Raw genomic sequence first — 19,729 nt, forward strand, 5'->3', positions numbered from 1 at the left:
ATTAATTTTGAATGTTCTTTTATGTCTACTGACATAAATCATCTTTATAACAAACTGTCGGACAAGATTGGGCATAAATATTTAGATTTGCTAAAGGCGTGAATCTTCGTCTTGTAGGTACTTTCTTTCTATCATCTCGCGACTCTTCGCTATTTTGGAGTATTATCATACCTTATCTTACATATACTTCCATAACTGTTAGGGAAGCGCCGCACACTAAGGCAGGCGCCGCACATCAAAGAAACATGAAACGTAAAACACGTTTCATGGAAATAAAACACTACTAAATAAATAAACGTCCGGCCATTTATGAAACTCTCCAAACATAAAAATGTTTTATAAGCATGAATCACACTGGTTTCATTGGTAGGCGGACTTCAAGATTTGTTAAGCCGTGTTTTATTTTTATGAAACGTGTTTTACGTTTCATGTTTCATGTTTTACGTTTCATGTTTAGTTGGTGTGCGGCTTGCCTAAAGAAACATGAAACGTAAAACATAAAACGTGAAACACGTTTCATGTAAATAAAACACTGCTAAACAAATAGAAGTCCGCATACCAATGAAACGAGTGTGATTCATGCGCGTGAAATATTTTTATCTTCGGAAGGCCGCACACCAAAAAAACATGATACGTGAAACATGAAACTTGAAACTTGAAACATGTTTCATGGAAATAAAACACTGCTAAACAAATATACGTCCGCTCACTTATGAAACGAGTGTGATTCATGCCCATGAAACATTTTTATCTTCTTGAAACGTGTTTCATGAAAATAGATCGTGTTCTATTTTTCGGTTTTAGTTTCATTGTTTTAAATAATAAATTACGTGCGTAAAATAAATGCCTAGCAAGAAGTTAATATTGCATTGGTTTCTGTGGTGAAGCAGAACGAAGAGTTTTCCAATTTTTCCATTTTCCCCGGAACCACCCAAAAAAAAAGAATTAATAAAGAAAGTGATTTTCTTGGAATCCTACACACACCATGCTCCTTATTAAAATGCTTCATATATCATTTTGTATACGTTCTGATTACCCATGCATGAACACCAAAAGCGATTTCCTGGTGCATCCGCTGTAGATAAAAAAATAAATATAAAAGGAGGGGTTGAAAAAAAATTTTTTTTCGCTTTTAGCACATGAGGGATTTTCATAAATATATATGATTATTGCAACATTCCTGCGAAAACTACACCTATATCTGAAAATAAGTTTGACGAGCATGATTTTGAGATTTTCTCATTACGTATGTATTTTTTTAAAACAAAACTTATACAAAATTAAAGATGACTATTTACTCTACAAAAAAGTCCTATGCATTTTTTTCGTATAAGCAACCATTACGACACAGTGGCGCCGTAAACCTCAAAAATGCTTTGGCGGACTCCAGTTATTGTTTTTTTTTTCGTCCAATATTCGTTTTAATGATAAAGTACTTATGGCTAATAAAAGAACAGGCTGTCTGCTACCAATTATGACCTATATATATTTTACTTTCTTTGCACCCTTCACAGTGGTGGCCCAAAGTTTTTGCATATTTTCTTTATTCATTTTTCTTTTTTTTTGTGGTTTCGGGGAAAATATGGGGGTGCATTATACAAATTTGTAAATAACACTTTTACATGAGTAATATCTGAAAGTTTTTTTCGCTAGAATAAGCGGTTAAGACGGTATAAAAAGGGTTTTTTAAATCTAGCACCCTGTAATTAAAGAAATAGGCAACTACCCTTAAATAAAACCTATTAACCTATATCAAAAAATCAGCCACTTCTTTGTGGTTAATTGCCGCTGGATTTCTTTTTGGTCACCCTTACGGTTAGGAAAAAATATTTTTTTAAACATCTATTTAAAAACCTGTCAAATTTGGGGCGCCACCCCCGCTAAACGGTGGGTGATAGACATATGCTGTCGCGGAATAAATTGTAGGAAATATAGTCCCCTTCATATTTCTATTAAGGAAATTTTTTGGAAAAACGTACAGGAACCTTTCGCAAAAACCACAAACTACCCCCTTTAAAGGGATGAAAATGGGTGTTCCGAGGCGAAATATTTTTAGAAAAAGTTAGCCTCATTAAAAGCACTCCTTGATATACTAGAAAAAAAAAATAAAACCGGACTTGTGTCGAGTTTGCGAAGTTCAACCTCTGTTTCCTACACTAATATAACATGAAGCGGTTTCGGTCTTCACAATTATTTATTTGTTTCATGTTTAATGTTTCACGTTTCTTTGATGAGCGGCCTCCATAAAAAGCAATAAAAGAGTTGCGCCGACAGCAATGACCACGTCATTTCCATTGTCGACTATACAAATTTTATTTTTGTTTCTTCGATTAGTAATATCACATGAAACGGTTACTTTTTTTACAATTTATTTGTTTCATGTTTCACGTTTCATGTTTCTTTGATGTGCAGGGCCCTGCACCCTGCTGATGTGCAGATAATGTGATTAACCCTCGCAGGACCAACCTTTTAGTAGAAACAGCTAGGACCAAGGAGGGTCAATGATTGTCCACACAAAAAAATAATCAAAAACGTGCTTCTTTATTTAAACTAATTTAAACACTTTTATATTATTCCTAGACGTTAATGGAACAGTTAAAAGATACGAATTTATAATTTACTTGAAGTCTTCGGCTTCAGTGGAATTGGCATCATCGTAGGATACAGAAACATTTTTGACTTCTTGATGCGCAAACCGCATACATACTTGAATTTTGAACGAACTATGGTTTTTTTGGCATGGGCTGTCGCCACTCAGCCAGTCACAACAAGTATATTTCAAAATCTACATACATTTCAAAAATATAAAACAAAACAAAAATAAGAAAGATAAGGAAACGTTACCGTAAAGGTGGTTGTTAATATTACAATTATTATATTCAGGAGTTAAGGTAGGAATAAGACAGGGTCACTTGCTTCTTCTCGTCTAGGGACCCTTCAAGACATTTCGTTTAGACATAACTAGACTAGGTCGCGGATAGGAGGTAAATACATATGGGATAAAACAAAGGTAAATAATCATTTGTGGATAATGCTTAAAGGTTGATTTTACTTTTACAAATAAATTCCATTAAACAGTCATATATTGTTTTCCTATTTAGAGAAAGTAGGTAACATAAATTATAAGGTGGAAATATATTATATTTTAATAAATTTTCAATTAGTTTATTAGTTTGTTGAGTATACTTTGAGCACTCAAAAAAATATGATTTAAGTCTCCCTCTTTTTGACAGTCTAAACATAGATTTGAAGATAAAATGTTAATTTTCGCCAAATGAAAAGGATAACAGGCGTGCCCAAATTTTATTCTAATAATGGAAGTAATATATCTGTTAGGTTTTAATTGTGGTATGGACTGTAATTATTTACGCTGGTATGGATATATTGCATTAAGAAAACTATATTTAAATTTGAAGTTTATTCTGAAAACTTGGTAAAAATTCAATTCTTTCTATATTGTTTACCAAGGTGCATGCATCACCATGCAAACATAAATCTTCTTTTTTATTTTCTTTTCATCTTCTACGAAACTGTCACATAACAAAAAAAGTCAAAAAGTTACTAACATACTCCCCGCGTTGAAGTACACTTCAAACAAGTCCACGACACATATTACACTTGGGAAGTTGTTATAATAGTTGGAGGATCACTGATATTCTTCTAAAGGCAATTGGGCTAGATGTCTGGAGGATCTGGTGATGATGCCTTTCGAGGTTTTAACTTGAACAACCCTGATTTTTCCATCTTTTCTAGGAAATACCTTCTCTATTCGTCCTAAAGACCATTTACATGGAGGTAAACTTGAATCATGGATAATAACTAAAGCACCTGGATTGAGAGGTTTCGATGAATTCTGGTTCCATTTATAAGACTGGTGCAATTGGCTGACATATTCTTTTGAAAAGCGAGCCCAGAATCGTTGATAAAGTTGCTGAACTTGTTGGAAACGATTAAGTCTGTTTGTAGGAATTGATAGAACATTGGGTTCCGGAAGTGAAGTTAAAGGACCTAATGTCAAAAAATGGGAAGGAGTTAAGGGTTCAAGGTCAGATGGATCTTCTGAACTAGCAAAAAGTGGTCTTGAATTTAAAATACACTCTATTTCGGTTAATAAAATAAAAAAATTCTTCATATGTTAAATTAATATTGGTAAGTGTGCATTTCATATGAAATTTCATTTGTTTTATAGACGATTCCCATAAACCGCCAAAATTTGGGCTATATGGTGGAGAAAAATGCCATGCAATATTTTTAGTTAAAGCAAAATTGTGAATGGTATGGCTATTTGTTTCCAAAAAATGATAAATAGACTTTAATTCTCTATTGGCTGATTTAAAAGTGGAACCATTGTCGGAGTAAACATTAGTGGGAATACCCCTGCGAGATATAAATCGTTTAAAACATGATAAGAAACAGTCAGTTGTCATATCACTTAATAATTCTAAATGTATAGCTTTTGTAACAAAGCAGACATATATGCAAACATAACCTTTTAGAATTTTGCTTCCTCGTCCCTTTTTCTCCTTTAAAGGGAACGGTCCTGCAAAATCTAATCCCACATTTTCAAAAGGGTGTGATATAGTAATTCGTTCATTAGGAAGTGGACCCATGGTCACTGAAGTATTAGGTGGTTTTACTCGAAAACACTTAATACATTGTCTCACTATTTGCTTGGTTAATACTTTTCCTGATATTGGCCAATAATTTTGTCTGATTAGTGACAATAATAGTTGTGGTCCTGGGTGCAAATAGTTTACATGGTAATGTGTACATATTAATTTTGTTAAAGCACGAAATTTTGGTAATAGGATTGGAGTTTTTATATTATTTGGTAACATTGTATGTAAAAGTCGTCCTCCTACCTTTAATACATCATTATCTAAAATAGGTGATAAATGAATTAATTTGGATTTTTTATTTAATGGTTTTTTATTTGCCAAGCTAACAATTTCATCTTGAAAAGATTATGCTTGAACAAGTTTTATTAATATTAAAAAGGAGTCATTTAGTTCTTTTACACTTTTACTAGATATTGTAAATCTTATAAGATATGCAAATACTCTTTTTAGTTTATGTAAATTTGAAAATCTACTAATAAAATTCGAAATCCAACTTATGTGTATATTGGAAGATAAGGTTGTTTGAACTGACTGCTTAAGTTCTGGTATTTCTTTTAGTTCTCGAAGTGAATTAATCGGCAAATTATTGGGATGTTGTCTCAAAAAATGTGGCCCATGAAACCAAAGGTTGGATTCAATGAAAGATTCAGGAAGAATTCCGCGACTAGCAATGTCTGCCGGATTTTCCTTAGTGTTGACATAGTGCCAACTGTTCACAGTGGTGAGAGATTGGATTTTAACTACTCTATTAGATACAAATACCTGTAGCTGGTGCGGCTCTAGTTTCAACCAACATAATACTATATTTGAGTCAGACCACATATAAATTGGAACATTCACAACTGGTAAGGCTTTTACAACCTTATTAATAAGTTGAGAACCTAAGAGAGCTGCACATAATTCAAGTTTCGGGATTGTTAATTGTTTGAGAGGTGCAACCTTTGTCTTTGAACATAAAATATGAGAATTGTACTCATTATTTTTACCAACACTGGATATATAAATGCTACTTGCATAAGCTTTAAGAGAAGCATCACAAAAGCAATGGATGCCAATGATTTGACTGTATTGTCCAACAACGGATCTTGGAATACGTAATGAATTTAACTGAGGCAACTGGTTATATAACTGCCTCCAGGATTTATTTAACTCTGGAGGTACAGGTTCATCCCATGGTTTTTGAAGTTGGAACAATTTTTGAATAATTATTTTGGCAAGTATAATAACTGGACTGAGAAGACCCATTGGATCCCAAATTTTAGAAATAATGGATAAAATTTGACGTTTAGTAAATAAAACAGGCATTTCACAAAGTGATATTTTATAACAAAGGAGGTCTTGGCGACTCATCCATTGAATTCCAAGAGTTCTGGTACTCTCAGAGCTTCCAATATCAATGATATTATTGGAAATATCATTATTATCAACGTGAACAAGGGTATCAGGAGTATTAGAAATCCATTTTCTTAAGATAAAATTTCCAGATTTCAATATTTTAAAAATGGTTTTGCATCTCAATTGCAATTCTTCTAAGTCATTTGATCCAGTGAGTAGATCATCTACATAAAAGTCTTGTATCACAGATTTTGCAGCTGAAGGAAACTGAGATTGAAAGTCTAGGGCCAATTGGCGCATACATCTCATGGCTAAGAATGGAGCTGCCTTTTGTCCATAAGTTACTGTGGTTAATTTAAATGTGTCAAGACTATCAGCTGGTTTTTCTCTCCAAACAATTTGTTGAAGGGTTTGGTCCTCTTCATGTACCATTACTTGTCTGTACATTTTTGACACATCCGCAGAAACAACGTGGGTGTACTGTCTAAATCGTACTAGAATGTCAAAAATATCGTTTTGAATTTTGTGTCCTGTATACTGAAGATCATTGAGAGACCAACCAGAAGTACTAGGACAGGAGCCATCAAAAACTACTCTGAGTCTAGTAGTAAGACTGGTGTCTTTTAAAACTCCATGGTGGGGTAGAAAATAGGATTTAGAAGATATATTTTTCATATCGACCTTAACCATATGTCCCAGGTTTTGATATTCTTTAATAAAGTCATGGTATAAATCACTAAGTTCTGGATTTTTGGTAAATCGTTTTTCTAATAATAGAAATCTGCTGACAGCAGTATCTAAGGAGTCTCCTAACAAATCGGCAGAGAACTTCAGTGGAAGTTTTACTACAAATTGGCCACTTTCGGACCTGGTAGTGCTTTTTTGAAATATTTCTTCACATTCGTCATCATCTTTCGACCATGGTGTAGAATCTTGCATTTCTTCCATTTGCCAGAAATGTTTTAACTGGTCATCTTCGGCGATGGTTCTGGTAAAGTTACATGACACACGAGTTGTCTCATAGGGAACAACTCCATTTACAATCCAGCCTAAACGTGTATTTTGCAAATTTGGTAAACCTTTTCCCAGCTTGATTTGGCCATCAATAAGGAGGTCCCAGAATAAATTGGCACCAATAATGGCATCAACATTGGTGGATTCATTAAATAAAGGATCAGATAGCTGAATATTAGATGGGATAACAAAACTTGAAGTATCAAAACTAGCTGACGGAATTTGGTTTGAAACGACTGGTACAACATAAAATATGGATGTAATATTAAAGCTATTGAACTTAGACAACAAAGAAATTTGGCACTTCTTTGTGATAATTGACACTACCTGGTTTATACCACTAACAGCAAGGTTAGTTGGAATCAATGGAAGATTTAATTTTTTACAAAAGCTCTCGCTTATCATATTTATCTGAGCGCCACTGTCTAGAAGCGCACGACATGGTATTAATTTATTATCACTTGACCTGACATTAAAAACAACTGTCGACAAAAGAACTTGTCTATTTTGCAAATCTACTGCTTGTGCAGATAGCTGGTGAGTTGCCATTGGTGGCATATTAACATTCTGTATACTATTTACTGATGTTTCACATGGCTGGACATTGTTGTCAGAGTCCACTAAAACATGTTGAATGTCATTAAAGTGTATTAAGGAATTATGTTTTAAATGACACTTCAAACACGGTTTTAGTGTACACTCTTGAGCCCTGTGCCCAATTCTTAGGCAATTGTGACACAATTTTAAATCATTAACTTTACCTAATCTGCCTTTGGTATCTAGTTTGAGGAATTGAATACAAGAATATATATAATGATTGCCTTTACACAAAACACAACTCTTTTTCTGTGCTAAATTTACTTGGACCGCTCTCTTATGACCTTCACGGTTTGTACATTTGTAATTAGAATTGGAATTATTATTATTATTATTATTGTGATGGGCATTATGAGAACTTTGGTCTTGGATTTCTTCCAAAGTATCTACTTTCGTTTTTAAGAAATTAAAGAATTCCATTAAGGTAGGGAGTTCCTCTTTGGTGCGAAACTCTTTCCATTCTCTATAACTCTGTTTATCAAGTTTATCAGAAATAATGTTTATTAACAATAAATCACTTAGACACTCTTTTGTTATCTGCAAACTTTCAATTGAAGTGACACTATCTGGCACATTATCTAACAATTGTCTTAGATGCTTTGGAGACTCTTTATTAATTGACTCTAAACTAAAAATGGTTTTAATGTGTTTGTTTATTAACAACCTTTTATTGTCAAATCTCTGACAGAGAGCATCAAAGGCAGTTTGGTAATAGTCACCAGAAAATGCAATTTTATCTATTATACGTTTTGCATATCCATCCACATATTGTCGCAAAAGCTGAAACTTATGACTGTTTGACAAAGGACTGTTATGAATGACACTAGTAAACGTGGATTTAAATTCTAACCAAGTTTCTAACTCCCCAGTGAAGACTTTGATTTTCATTTTTGGTAACAAAAGGTGACTTAAGGAGTCTACTTGAGGAGTAGAACTCAAACTAGTATCGTGTGAAGACTGAAATGTGTTACTTTCAATATAACCTTTCAAAAAACCCATAGCTTTAAAATACCTATTTTCAAATAATTCATTTTCCTCATACTGTTCTTTTAATTTGTCTTCCGGTGTTAAAATTTCAATTTGCAGTTGAACATCTTGAAATTCTTTTAATAAACTGGCACTCGTTTCATATCTTAGTTGAATTTCTGACAGAGATGGTTTACTACTTGGCGTAGCAGCTTTTATTATATTAACATAAGACTCTAAATTGGTCAGTTTTCCCTTGTAAGAACCCCTTGTTCTTATATGATTGGCTAAAGTCATTTTTTGGCGATTTATGGCAATCCCACAAACTTGTTAGCAAATTAATATTAATGGAAATTAAATTTATTCTATATTAAATCAAATCAAAACTTCAAAATGCACTGTTTTGCTTAATTCAGAAATAAAAATAGGTTTATGATATAATAGCAAAAAGGACAGACTTATCTTCAAGTTTTGGACGTCGCTTGGTGCACGGTACCTTGAAAATAAAGGAATCTATTGGAATTACTTATATCTTCTAGTCTTGGAAGTCGCTTGGTGGACGATAACTGGAAAATATACCAATATATTGTAACTTCAAACCCACTTGGAAACGTGGCTGTTGGCACTTTTCTTCATGAATATATCCTTAATTCGACGATGTAGGAACACATGCGGCTCTAATGACCAAAATGTTAGGTTTTAATTGTGGTATGGACTGTAATTATTTACGCTGGTATGGATATATTGCATTAAGAAAACTATATTTAAATTTGAAGTTTATTCTGACAACTTGGTAAAAATTCAATTCTTTCTATATTGTTTATCAAGGTGCATGCATCACCATGCAAACATAAATCTTCTTTTTTATTTTCTTTTCATCTTCTACGAAACTGTCACATAACAAAAAAAATCAAAAAGTTCCTAACAATATCTGCCGGGAACGGAATAATTTTTAAACCAGTACTCAGTAGGCACTTTAGGTTGAATCATCGCGTATTGAGAGGAACTATGTTTGCTAGATTCGTTCCATGTATGTCTCCATTGTTGGTTATCTTCATTTTTAACAATTGCACATATATCTGGATTAGAAGGTTTATGTCCGGTTAACGATCCATGTGTAAAGGCTTTTTTTGCTAATAAATCAACATGTTCATTACAGGTGATACCTATGTGTGCTTTAACCCATAGGAAATGCACTTCTCTTCGTTTTTTATAGATTTCATAAAGTATTTTTTTAATTTGGAAGATATAGTTGTTTAAATTATGACTTGGAAATATTATTGTCTGAATAGCTGTCAGTACGGAAAGTGAGTCAGAAACAATTACTGTAGACTTATTTTCTGTATTCATAAAATATAATAAAGCTTCATAAATCGGAATGGGACGTTTCGATGCCGCCGGTTCATCGCCGGCCGTTTCGATGCCGCCGGTTCATCGCCAGTCCATTTCATCGCCGTCATATCTCGCATTTCCTAGAATTCCTAATTAATACTAAAAATAACTAATAATTATAACTGTCGAAAATTCGGAAATATATTAGATAGCGATTAATTGACTGGCGATGAATCGGCCGGCATCGGCATCGAACTGGCGGCATCGAAACGGCGGCGATGAAACGTCCTAGACCCTTCATAAATTGCAATTGCTTCAGCGCTGAATATTGAGAAAGCATTATTTATTTTATACATTTTTTCTGTATTGTTTGATGGGACATAAAAGGCACATCCAGTGCCAAACGTTGACTTCGACGCATCTGTGTAGATAATTATAGACTCCGAAAAAACGTCCAAGATACTTCTTAAGATGTTATGACTGATAGCTGCATTTTCATGATAACTTGGCTTAATTACTTTTACCAAATGTAATAATGAAGGAAAATCTTCAAAGTCTAAGATTTCGTTTGGATTTGAAGTAACATCAAAGTTTGACATATTGCGAAAAGCTTCACAAAGTGGAGGTGAATTCTTGTGTTTCCAATATTTATTCGTCAGATCAGCTTCACTCAATTTGCTTATTTTTAAATGAAGGGAAGGATCTTTATGTTGTAATTTCATAATAAATTTTTTACTTAGATATTCTCTTCTATATTTCAGTGGCATCTCTAAAGCTTCGACATGTAACGCATTAATTGGAGTTGATTTGTGTTACTGTATTTTGTGTTACGTCGATTCTGCTTAGGGCCCGATCAGATGCAGACCCATAGAGTACACAACCATAATCTATGATTGATCGTATATAAGCTTTGTAGAAAAGTAATGATGTTTCAACATCTGCTCCCCACCACGTTTTTGAAATTGCTTTTAAAAAATTTATTCCTTGATTACATTTGTTTAGCATAAACTCAATATGTGATTTCCATGTTAGTTTTCGGTCAAGTATCATCCCCAAATATTTGATAGAAGTTTGGAAACTATACTCATGATTGCTTAATTGTAATTTATCAATATTTGGTAAGTTGTGTCGTGTGAAAATGCAAACACTAGATTTGTTTGTGGAAATTTCAAATCCATTTTGTTGGAACCAATTGTTTGACAAGTTGTGCATTTTATCTAATGTTTGTATACAATTATCATATTTTTTTGAAAACGAGTATACAAGAAAATCGTCAGCATATTGTATAATCTTCAAAGTGCAGTTTTCAATTTGGCTATTATGTAGATCAGCAGTGTACAAATTAAACAACAAAGGGCTCAATACTGATCCTTGGGGCAGCCCCAAGTTATTGTATCTTGGACCTAACAGACTACTGTTATGTGCTCTGAGATATATCTTTCTACATGAGTAAAAATTATATATTGTTCCTGCTAGTTGGGCTGGTATTTGGAAATTTTTGACTAATTTTTCAACTAAAATATCTAGACAGACTCTATCATATGCACCCTCTATGTCCATACATATTGCAGGTAAATAATTGTTGTCTATAAATTTGTTTTGTATATCTACCACTAATGTTGAAAGGGCGTCTAAAGTACTTCTTCCTTTTCTGTACCCAAATTGAAGGTTGGGAAGTAATTTCTTTTTTTCTAACCACCATTCCAATCTCTGTTTTATCATTCGTTCGACTGTTTTAAGAAGGCATGACATAAGAGATATAGGTCTGTATGATTGTGCCACGTTGAGATTTTTACCTGGTTTCAGTATTGGTATTATAGTGACATATTGAAATTGAGGAACTAAACTCCCATTTTTGACCATCTCATTGAAAATTTCCAACAGCAAGAGTTTAGCTATTTTTGGAAGGTGTTGTATCATGGGATATTTAATATTATCCAAACCTGGACTTGTGTTATTCCGATTTTTAAGAGCATATTATAATTCTGTAATGTTGAACGCTTCTAGCAAAAAATGGTTTTGTTCATTTGAAGCATAGCTGTAGCTTTTTAGTAATTGGACTGATGGAGGAGCAACTTGATCAAAAATTTCGTCGACTAATGTATCATTAAGACATGTTCGATTAGTAATTGGTTTTATATTGATCTTTCTAGCTTGATTCCATAATGCTGAGGAAGGAGTGTTTTTGTTTAAGTTTGAGACAAAGTTTTTCCAACTTTCTTTAGCTATTTCCTTTAATTTTTTTTTACTTTTAGCCATGCTCTCTTGGCATTTTAAGTAATTTTCAAAGTTACGGTTTTGCTTATAATTTGAAAGTGCTTCTTTTCTTTCCTTGATAATGTTATCACAATTTGTATTCCACCACGGCGGAGAATTTCTGATTTTGTTTTTATAAGCTTTATATTGTGGAATTGATAGTTGAGCTGCATAATTTATACAATCAATTAAAAAATTATATTTGTCCGACGTATTTTCCATTTGGTAATAGTTATTGAAAAATAGCTCTGCTGAAATTTCGTACATGGACCAATTAGCCTTTCTTGTATTCCATTTACTTTTAGGAATAATTTCTTCAGGTAAATGAATGTCGGTAATTTCCATATAGATCATAAAATGATTCAATCCCAAGGTGTCTGTATGTATAGACCAATTAATTTTATTGACTAGATCAGCTGTAACGAAAGTAACATCAATAGCTGATTTATTTTGATCTGGTTTAGTTAAAATGGTAGGTTCTCCATTATTAATTACTGTAAAATTTAAGTCATCTGCAGTTTTAATAAGTTGTATTCCAGTTGCATCATTATAATTAGATCCCCAAATCGTATTATGCGCATTGAAATCTCCACCTATAACTACTGAACCAGTGACCTGTGAAAATATATTTGCCTAATCACATACTGTACTTTTACATTTAGGAGGTTTGTATATAGATAATATATTGAGTTCAATATTTTTAAATTTTGTTTTGATGCCACAAACTTCAATATCAGAATTAAAGTTATAATTTAGTTTTAGTTGACTGAAGGTTACTTGTGTTACGGATAAGAATCGCAACGCCACCAAACCGGTCTTCCTTCCTATCTCTTCTTATTAGGTTATAACCATTAAAACTGTAATGAGAATCTTTTTTAAACCATGTTTCGCTAATTAGTAAAATATCAATTTGTTTATTGTTTACGTATTGCATTAAACTGTTTTTGTTTGACATAATAGATCTAGCATTCCATTGACCAATTTTTAAAATATCTTGTACAGCCATTAGAAGCTATTATTGTTTACAGTATTTAAAACCTGTTCTAATTCATTAATTATAGTCTTATCGTCTAACGTTTTTATATCTTCAATTGAACGAATATGTTCCAAGAGGTTCATTATAAAATTTGTTATAGTTTTTGTCAACTGATTTTTATTTTCAACTTTGTTATAATTGGGTTTATGTGGATTAGCCGGTAAAGGCTGGGCAGGTCCAAATGTAAAGGGAAAGATAGGTTTATGAATAGGAGATTGTACGATAGGAGAGTTTGGTTTCCTTTTCTTTCCTACATATGCATGTGAATTATTGTTCAATTGAGAAGATATTAGAGGGCGTGCTTTATTGGTCTGTGGGCCTAGCTGAGTGGAGACAGAATTTTTATTAATTTTTGGAAGCGAAGGAAATTCTTGTTCATTATTTTCAAGCAAAGAAAAGTAATTTTGACTCATAACACCAGAAAATGATTGTTCACACAAATGTTTTGGCTCTAAAAAAGTAGTCTTTTGTTCGATCATTATACTTTTACTCTTTTTTGTTTTTCATAAAAGGGACACTTTTTTGATATTGTAACATGCTCATTACTTTTACAATGTATACAATACATAGCTTTATCGCAAGTATGATCAGTAGTCTTAGTTTGCCCACATTGAATACAACATTCCTGGGAAGTTTTACATTGCTTTGACACATGACCAAATTTCAAACATCGATAGCATTGAACGACCCTACCAATAAATTGTTCTACCGGAAAATAAACTCTATTAAAACCTATATAGTTGGTTACCCTCAAAGGTGACAACAATAGTTTTTTTATCTACGTATTCAATTGATTCCTCTTTTTGGATTCTACGCTTTGTTCTATAAATATTTAAAACTTTGGAAGTAGATTCAATGTTTTCCATGAGACAATTAATGTCAAACTGGGTGTCTACATCCCTTATAAGCCCTTTAACTTCCAACAAGTGATTTGGAATGTAAGCTCTTAAATTTTGAGCGTCTAATAATTTATTTTTGACAAGATTATTAGCTTCTAAACGTGATGACAGCAAAACTTTTATACGATTACAGCCAATGCTTTTTATCTCTTTAATATGTGTAAGTTTCAGGGTCTTAAATAGTAGGTGACCTATCGCCATAGGAGGCAATCTAGAAAGACCAGTTTCATTCCCAATGTTTTCAATATAAACCCAAATATTATCTAAATTGTACTTATCTGAGATCAAGTTGAAATATTTAATATCCTTTTGTTTTTCTATCGGCAAAGTAGCACTAGGTTCAAAACTATTATTTTCCATTACACTATCTTCACTATTCACTATGTCTTTCGTCTGAGAGGACGTCCCTAATGAAAATTGTTCCCCCATAATGGGGGAACCAATTTAACTTGTTTATTTAAAAATTCACTGGACTATAAAATTATATCTTTATCGAGTATTAAATTTTTAACGAGTTTTTAATAATTCAACAAAAATTGATGAATCCGGTTCTCTTTGTAAACGATAGCCTGCGATCGATTCGAAGGTACGAATAAGACTGCAAACTATGGTTGTTTTTGCCAACTTATTGGCCTTTTTTCTTTTAGATTTCGCTAATTTGACACATGAATGATATCGTTCCTTTCCATTTTGGGATGGTGTTGAAGGTATTCAAGGGGATTATTTATAGTCCACTGTCAAGTTTTTATAAAAGTATAAGGAAATGAATTAAATTATAGAAATGCTAATTATGCCATCTAATATGGCAGTAGTACGCCGACAACTACTAATTATTTGAAATTTTTAGGAACAAAGCTATTTAGAAAATCGGATGTAATGCAATGTTGTGGATATTTTTAACCCTCCTTGGTCCTTCTAGGGTTAAGGCTCGTTTTCACGCTACGTCTTATTGTATGTTTTGTGTGATAGGACAAATCCTATACAATAAAATGTGGCGTGTAAACAGCAAAACGTAAGTTTTGTCGAATCTAAAAATGTATAGGATTTGTCCTATCACACAAAACGTACAATAAGACGTAGCGTGAATACAATAAGACGTAGCGTGAAAACAGCAAAACGTACGTCTTGTCGAATCAAAAAAATTAAATCCGCTTATTGACAAAACGTACGTTTTCTCGTACGTTTTGTATGACCCACAAAACGTACAAGAAAACGTAGCGTGAAAACGGGCCTTTATGGTGACACTTTATTGACTATGAATTTTCAGGTAGCTGGTTGGGGTATTACTGAAGAAGAAAAGCCCTCAGAGCGTCTCAAATCGATAAGAATACCATACAAAGATGCTGCCACGTGTGCTAAAGAGCTACCGGAAAGATTTGAGCAACAATATCATTTTTTTGATAAAATTTGCGCTGGTCGTCAAAATGGTACCATTGCCGTTTGTAAAGGAGACAGTGGTAGTGGACTTATCTTTAAAAATCGAGAAAACGATAGGTATAAACTTTTCATATTATTATTGATAATAAAGTTTGTCATTAAAATAGAATAAATTTTAGGCATTATTTTTGTAATCTATCTTTAATTAACGTCTTTACTTATCTAACTCCGAACTCTATTGTTAATTTCAATTCTCAACACAGTAAGACAACAACCCAAGATATTTCCCTTTTCCGATTTATTGTATTCTTAAGGTGCGTATACATATGCGCTCTGCTCTTCACGCTCGCGCGCAGCACATTTGTTAGGTTAGTGAGTGTTTTCAAGAGACGCTCCGTTTGTGCGCCTCTTGACAACACGTACTAATCTAGCGAACATAGTGGGCGAGCGCTGAGCCGAGCGCAGATGTGTACATACCTTTATGATAACCAATTTATAACAATTTTACTAAAACTAGTATTATTTTTAAGTATTTTGTGTATATTTATTCGTATAACATATGTGGATAATCTTCATGTTACACAGACAGTGTTTATCCATGCTGACTATTATTTTTTGTCGTCCACCAGGACCATGCTTCCCTTGTTTTTCTTTCCATTATTAATTGAAGGGAGTTTAACCTCTCGCGCCTGAATATGTTCAAGAAAAATGGTTTTGGTTTTTTAATAATTTCTACAAATTCTTAATCTTTATTCCTATTTCAAAACTTCATTTCTAACATGTTGATTGCTCAAAGGTTCGTGACGAGCTAATTGTCAGTACCCAGGTTTTCATGCCATGTACAGTGGCGTAGCTGACAGGCCCGCAGGGCTCGCAAGGCGGGGGGGGGCGACGTAAGGAGGGGTTCCATAAAGCCTTCAAGCTTAATACTTGTACTTTCTTAAATTTGCTGCCAGCACCCTGTCTTTATTACTGGGAATCCCCGATGGTAGCTGAGAACAACCTTCCGATTGAATTCGGCAAAATGCAAACGCAGCATTAACTTATCCATTTCGGTTTCGCGTTTCGCCTCATGTTGAAATCCTGACGGAAGTTTAATAGGCATTTTGTCTGTGAATTTAACTGAGTAAACAAATCCAGAACCAAATATAGGTACCGACGTATTCATAGTAATATTTATTATAAATTGTGAATTACAAATTATCTGGTGAGTTTCTTACCACGTTTTTTCACGTATGTCTGTCTGTGGTTATTTTGTTTGTGACGTATACACGCATATTAGCAAGTCGGTATCAATATCTTCATTTTCTTGTGAAATGTTTAATTCTTTTCAAAACTTACCTAGTTTTTGAATTACATAGTCCTAAATTAATCTGCAGAGCACATTAATATCTATGAATAATCTCGCAAGAATATTAATAAAAATACACAGTGATCTTTCTTATCGCGCGTCTCAGAAATGTATAATATGGTAAAATTTTGAATGGGTATGATAACCTTTTTTTGTTCAGACACACACAGAATGTATACATTCCATAATTACTTATTAAGTATATTTTTTTATCATATGTCTTGCACGTTTCTAGAAAAATAATAGTAGCCCAGTAATTGAACCGGAAATATGGCGAAACCGTGTAATTTTAAGGGTCAACTCCGAATTGCATGAAAATTTGACTTTAGCTTGTACTTACCCTTCACTTCAAAGTTGAACTTGTGCCGTTGGTTGCTTTTACTTAGGGGGTGACAGTCACCCCTTCTCGGAGGTGAAAATATCGAAAATATTTATTTTTTAACCAAAAACCACGTTTTCTGGCGGTTTTCGCAAATAACTCAAAAACTAAGTATTTTATCGAAAAAAATATTCTTAGCTAAAATGTAGAATAGAAACAAACAAAAAAAGTTGTGTATTCGTGAGTCCATAGACCCAGCGCAAGGAAAGTTGGAGCTCATGAAAAATATGTTTTTATTCGTCAAATTCCAAATCGAATATTTCAAGGTGAAATAACCAAAAAATGAAGCACTTTTAAGGAAAAGCCAATTAAAACTTTTTTAAAATGTTTAAAAAAAGCTTTATTTTTATTTTTTTTAAGTTTATAGCATTAAAACTAAGCGAGTTACGCTCAAAATAAAGTTGGTCCTTTTATTTTGGTAAAAAATAATCGTGAAAATCTCCCCCTGTTTAGCACCACAAATAAAATGAATCGTTACCAGTTTACAAACAATTTACTTATGTATTTTTTATATGATCTCTAAGTGTCACAGGTTTAAAGTGCTTATTTTTGAAAGGGTTATAGCTTAAAAGGCTTGAACGAGTCACTAGTCACGAATGTATGCAAATTTTGAACAGCCATATCTTAACCAGTTTTTGTCTTTGATCCAGAAAAACAAAATGAGTCTATCATATTTATAAAAGCAAAACCTACATTTTTTTACTTATTGATATTTTTCGTATCACTAACACGTTTTAAGTTATTTTCAAAAAATAGCACTTTTCCAATAGTTTTAGAAAATTTTCTTTTTACTATAAAACCAAATTTCTTCAAAAATAAGCACTACGAACCGGTCAAACTTACAGATCGTATAAACAGTACACATACATATAAAGTCAAAAGTAAAGCGGCAACGATTAATTTTATTAAGGGTGCTAAATAGAGGGAGATTTTCACGGTTTTTTTAACTAGAAAAAAGGTCAAAATTTATTTTGAGCGTAACTCGTTTAGTTTTGGTGCTAGAAACTATTATAAAAAATAAAAATAAAGCTATTTTTAAAAGGTACTTTAAAAAATTTTATTATTCTTTTCCCGAAAATTGCTCAATTTTTTGGAAATTATATGTTGAAATATTTGGAATTTGACGAAAAAGAACGCATTTTTCATGAGCTACAACTTTGCTTTTACTGGGTTTATAGACTTCATTATTACACGATTTTTTCGTTTTTTTATAAGCTATATTTTTGCTAGAAACATTTTTTTCGATAAAATATTTACTTTTTGGTTTATTTGCGAAAAACAGCTTGAAAACTTTCTTTTTTTTTTGTCGAAAAATCAACATTTTTAATCGCAAATAACTCGTAAAGGATTGAATTACGTAAAAAACTCTATAGAACTACATTTGCTTAGAATTAGCCAATTTATCTATTTCCGGCCTTACTTTAAACTCACGTTTTGTGGGGTGATATTCCCCCCTTCTCGGGGGTGAATATCACCCCCCAAGTAAAAGCAACCAACTGGACAAATTCAACTTTGAAGTAAGTATAACCTGAATCCAAATTTTTATCCAATTTGGAGTTGTCCCTAAAAATTACACTCCAAAACCGTCATTTACGGGGCTCTAGTAGTAATACGTTTACAGACGGAATGAAAATTAAAATGTACCTATAAAAACAAACCCAATGTTTTTCAAAATTCCAAATGTTTTTATTGCACTAAAAATATACCGAGCAATGAACGCTCTTTTTCTAAGCTCAACATTATTAAAACATATTTGGAAACTCTATGTCACAAACTAGGCTATCGAATCTAGGTATTTTAAGTATATAGAACAAGATACCGCTCGAACTTAAGACATCGTTCATTAATTGACAATTTCGCACAGGCAAATTCATCACGACTTGTTAAATTTAATACCATGTTATAATGCAAAAATGTACCAGGAAAATAAATATACATATTAATAGATAGGTACTTATTTCTTTTTTGTTACCTATTTATTTTTTTACTTAGTCTCTTTCATTTACACATATTTTAGTAATTAGTTGTCGTTATGTTTATAGTACGGGGGCCCACAAAAATTGTCGCGGGGGGGCCCTCCAATCTTCAGCTACGCCACTGGCCATGTAGTAGTATACTATACTGTGCATGTAGTGTATATAGTGTTAGATCAAGATTTCTGTTGGTTCAAAATTTAATCATTCTTTGAAATGCATTTTTCACTTGTTCTAGTCTACACTTGACTTCTTGGATTGAGCCTAAAGTCTCTTGTATCATCGTAGATGTTTAAACATTACAACTTGTTCAATTAGTTTGTCATTTACTAATATCATACTACAATACCGTGCTACCATATTGTCAACATGTTAACAAGTCGAATTAGAGCTCAGATGGTAGCTACAACATATTACATGGAATATTTTGAACATCCATGTTTAATAAGGGAAAATGAAAATGTAGTATGTCAAAGTGTGTAAATAATTTTATTTCCTTAGCTGAGCGCTTTCGACATAAACGTCATCATCGGAGCTAATGCTAAAATAAAAAAAGAGATCTTGTAAGAACAAGAAGTACAAAACTCTTTTTTTA

General features: G+C 32.9%; 1 protein-coding gene across 2 annotated transcripts in view; it reads left to right on the forward strand.

Annotated features, from left to right (window-relative positions):
* Positions 1–19,729, forward strand: part of LOC114330764 (clotting factor C-like) — a 114,560-nt gene that overhangs the window by 79,185 nt on the left and 15,646 nt on the right. For both annotated transcript variants that reach the window (XM_028280177.2, XM_028280178.2), the window contains one exon: positions 15,322–15,548. In XM_028280177.2, coding sequence (XP_028135978.1) covers positions 15,322–15,548 — 227 coding nt within the window. The remainder of the gene's footprint in view (positions 1–15,321; positions 15,549–19,729) is intronic.

The sequence above is a fragment of the Diabrotica virgifera genome, chromosome 4, assembly GCF_917563875.1.
Source record: "Diabrotica virgifera virgifera chromosome 4, PGI_DIABVI_V3a".
Classification (NCBI taxonomy): domain Eukaryota; kingdom Metazoa; phylum Arthropoda; class Insecta; order Coleoptera; family Chrysomelidae; genus Diabrotica; species Diabrotica virgifera.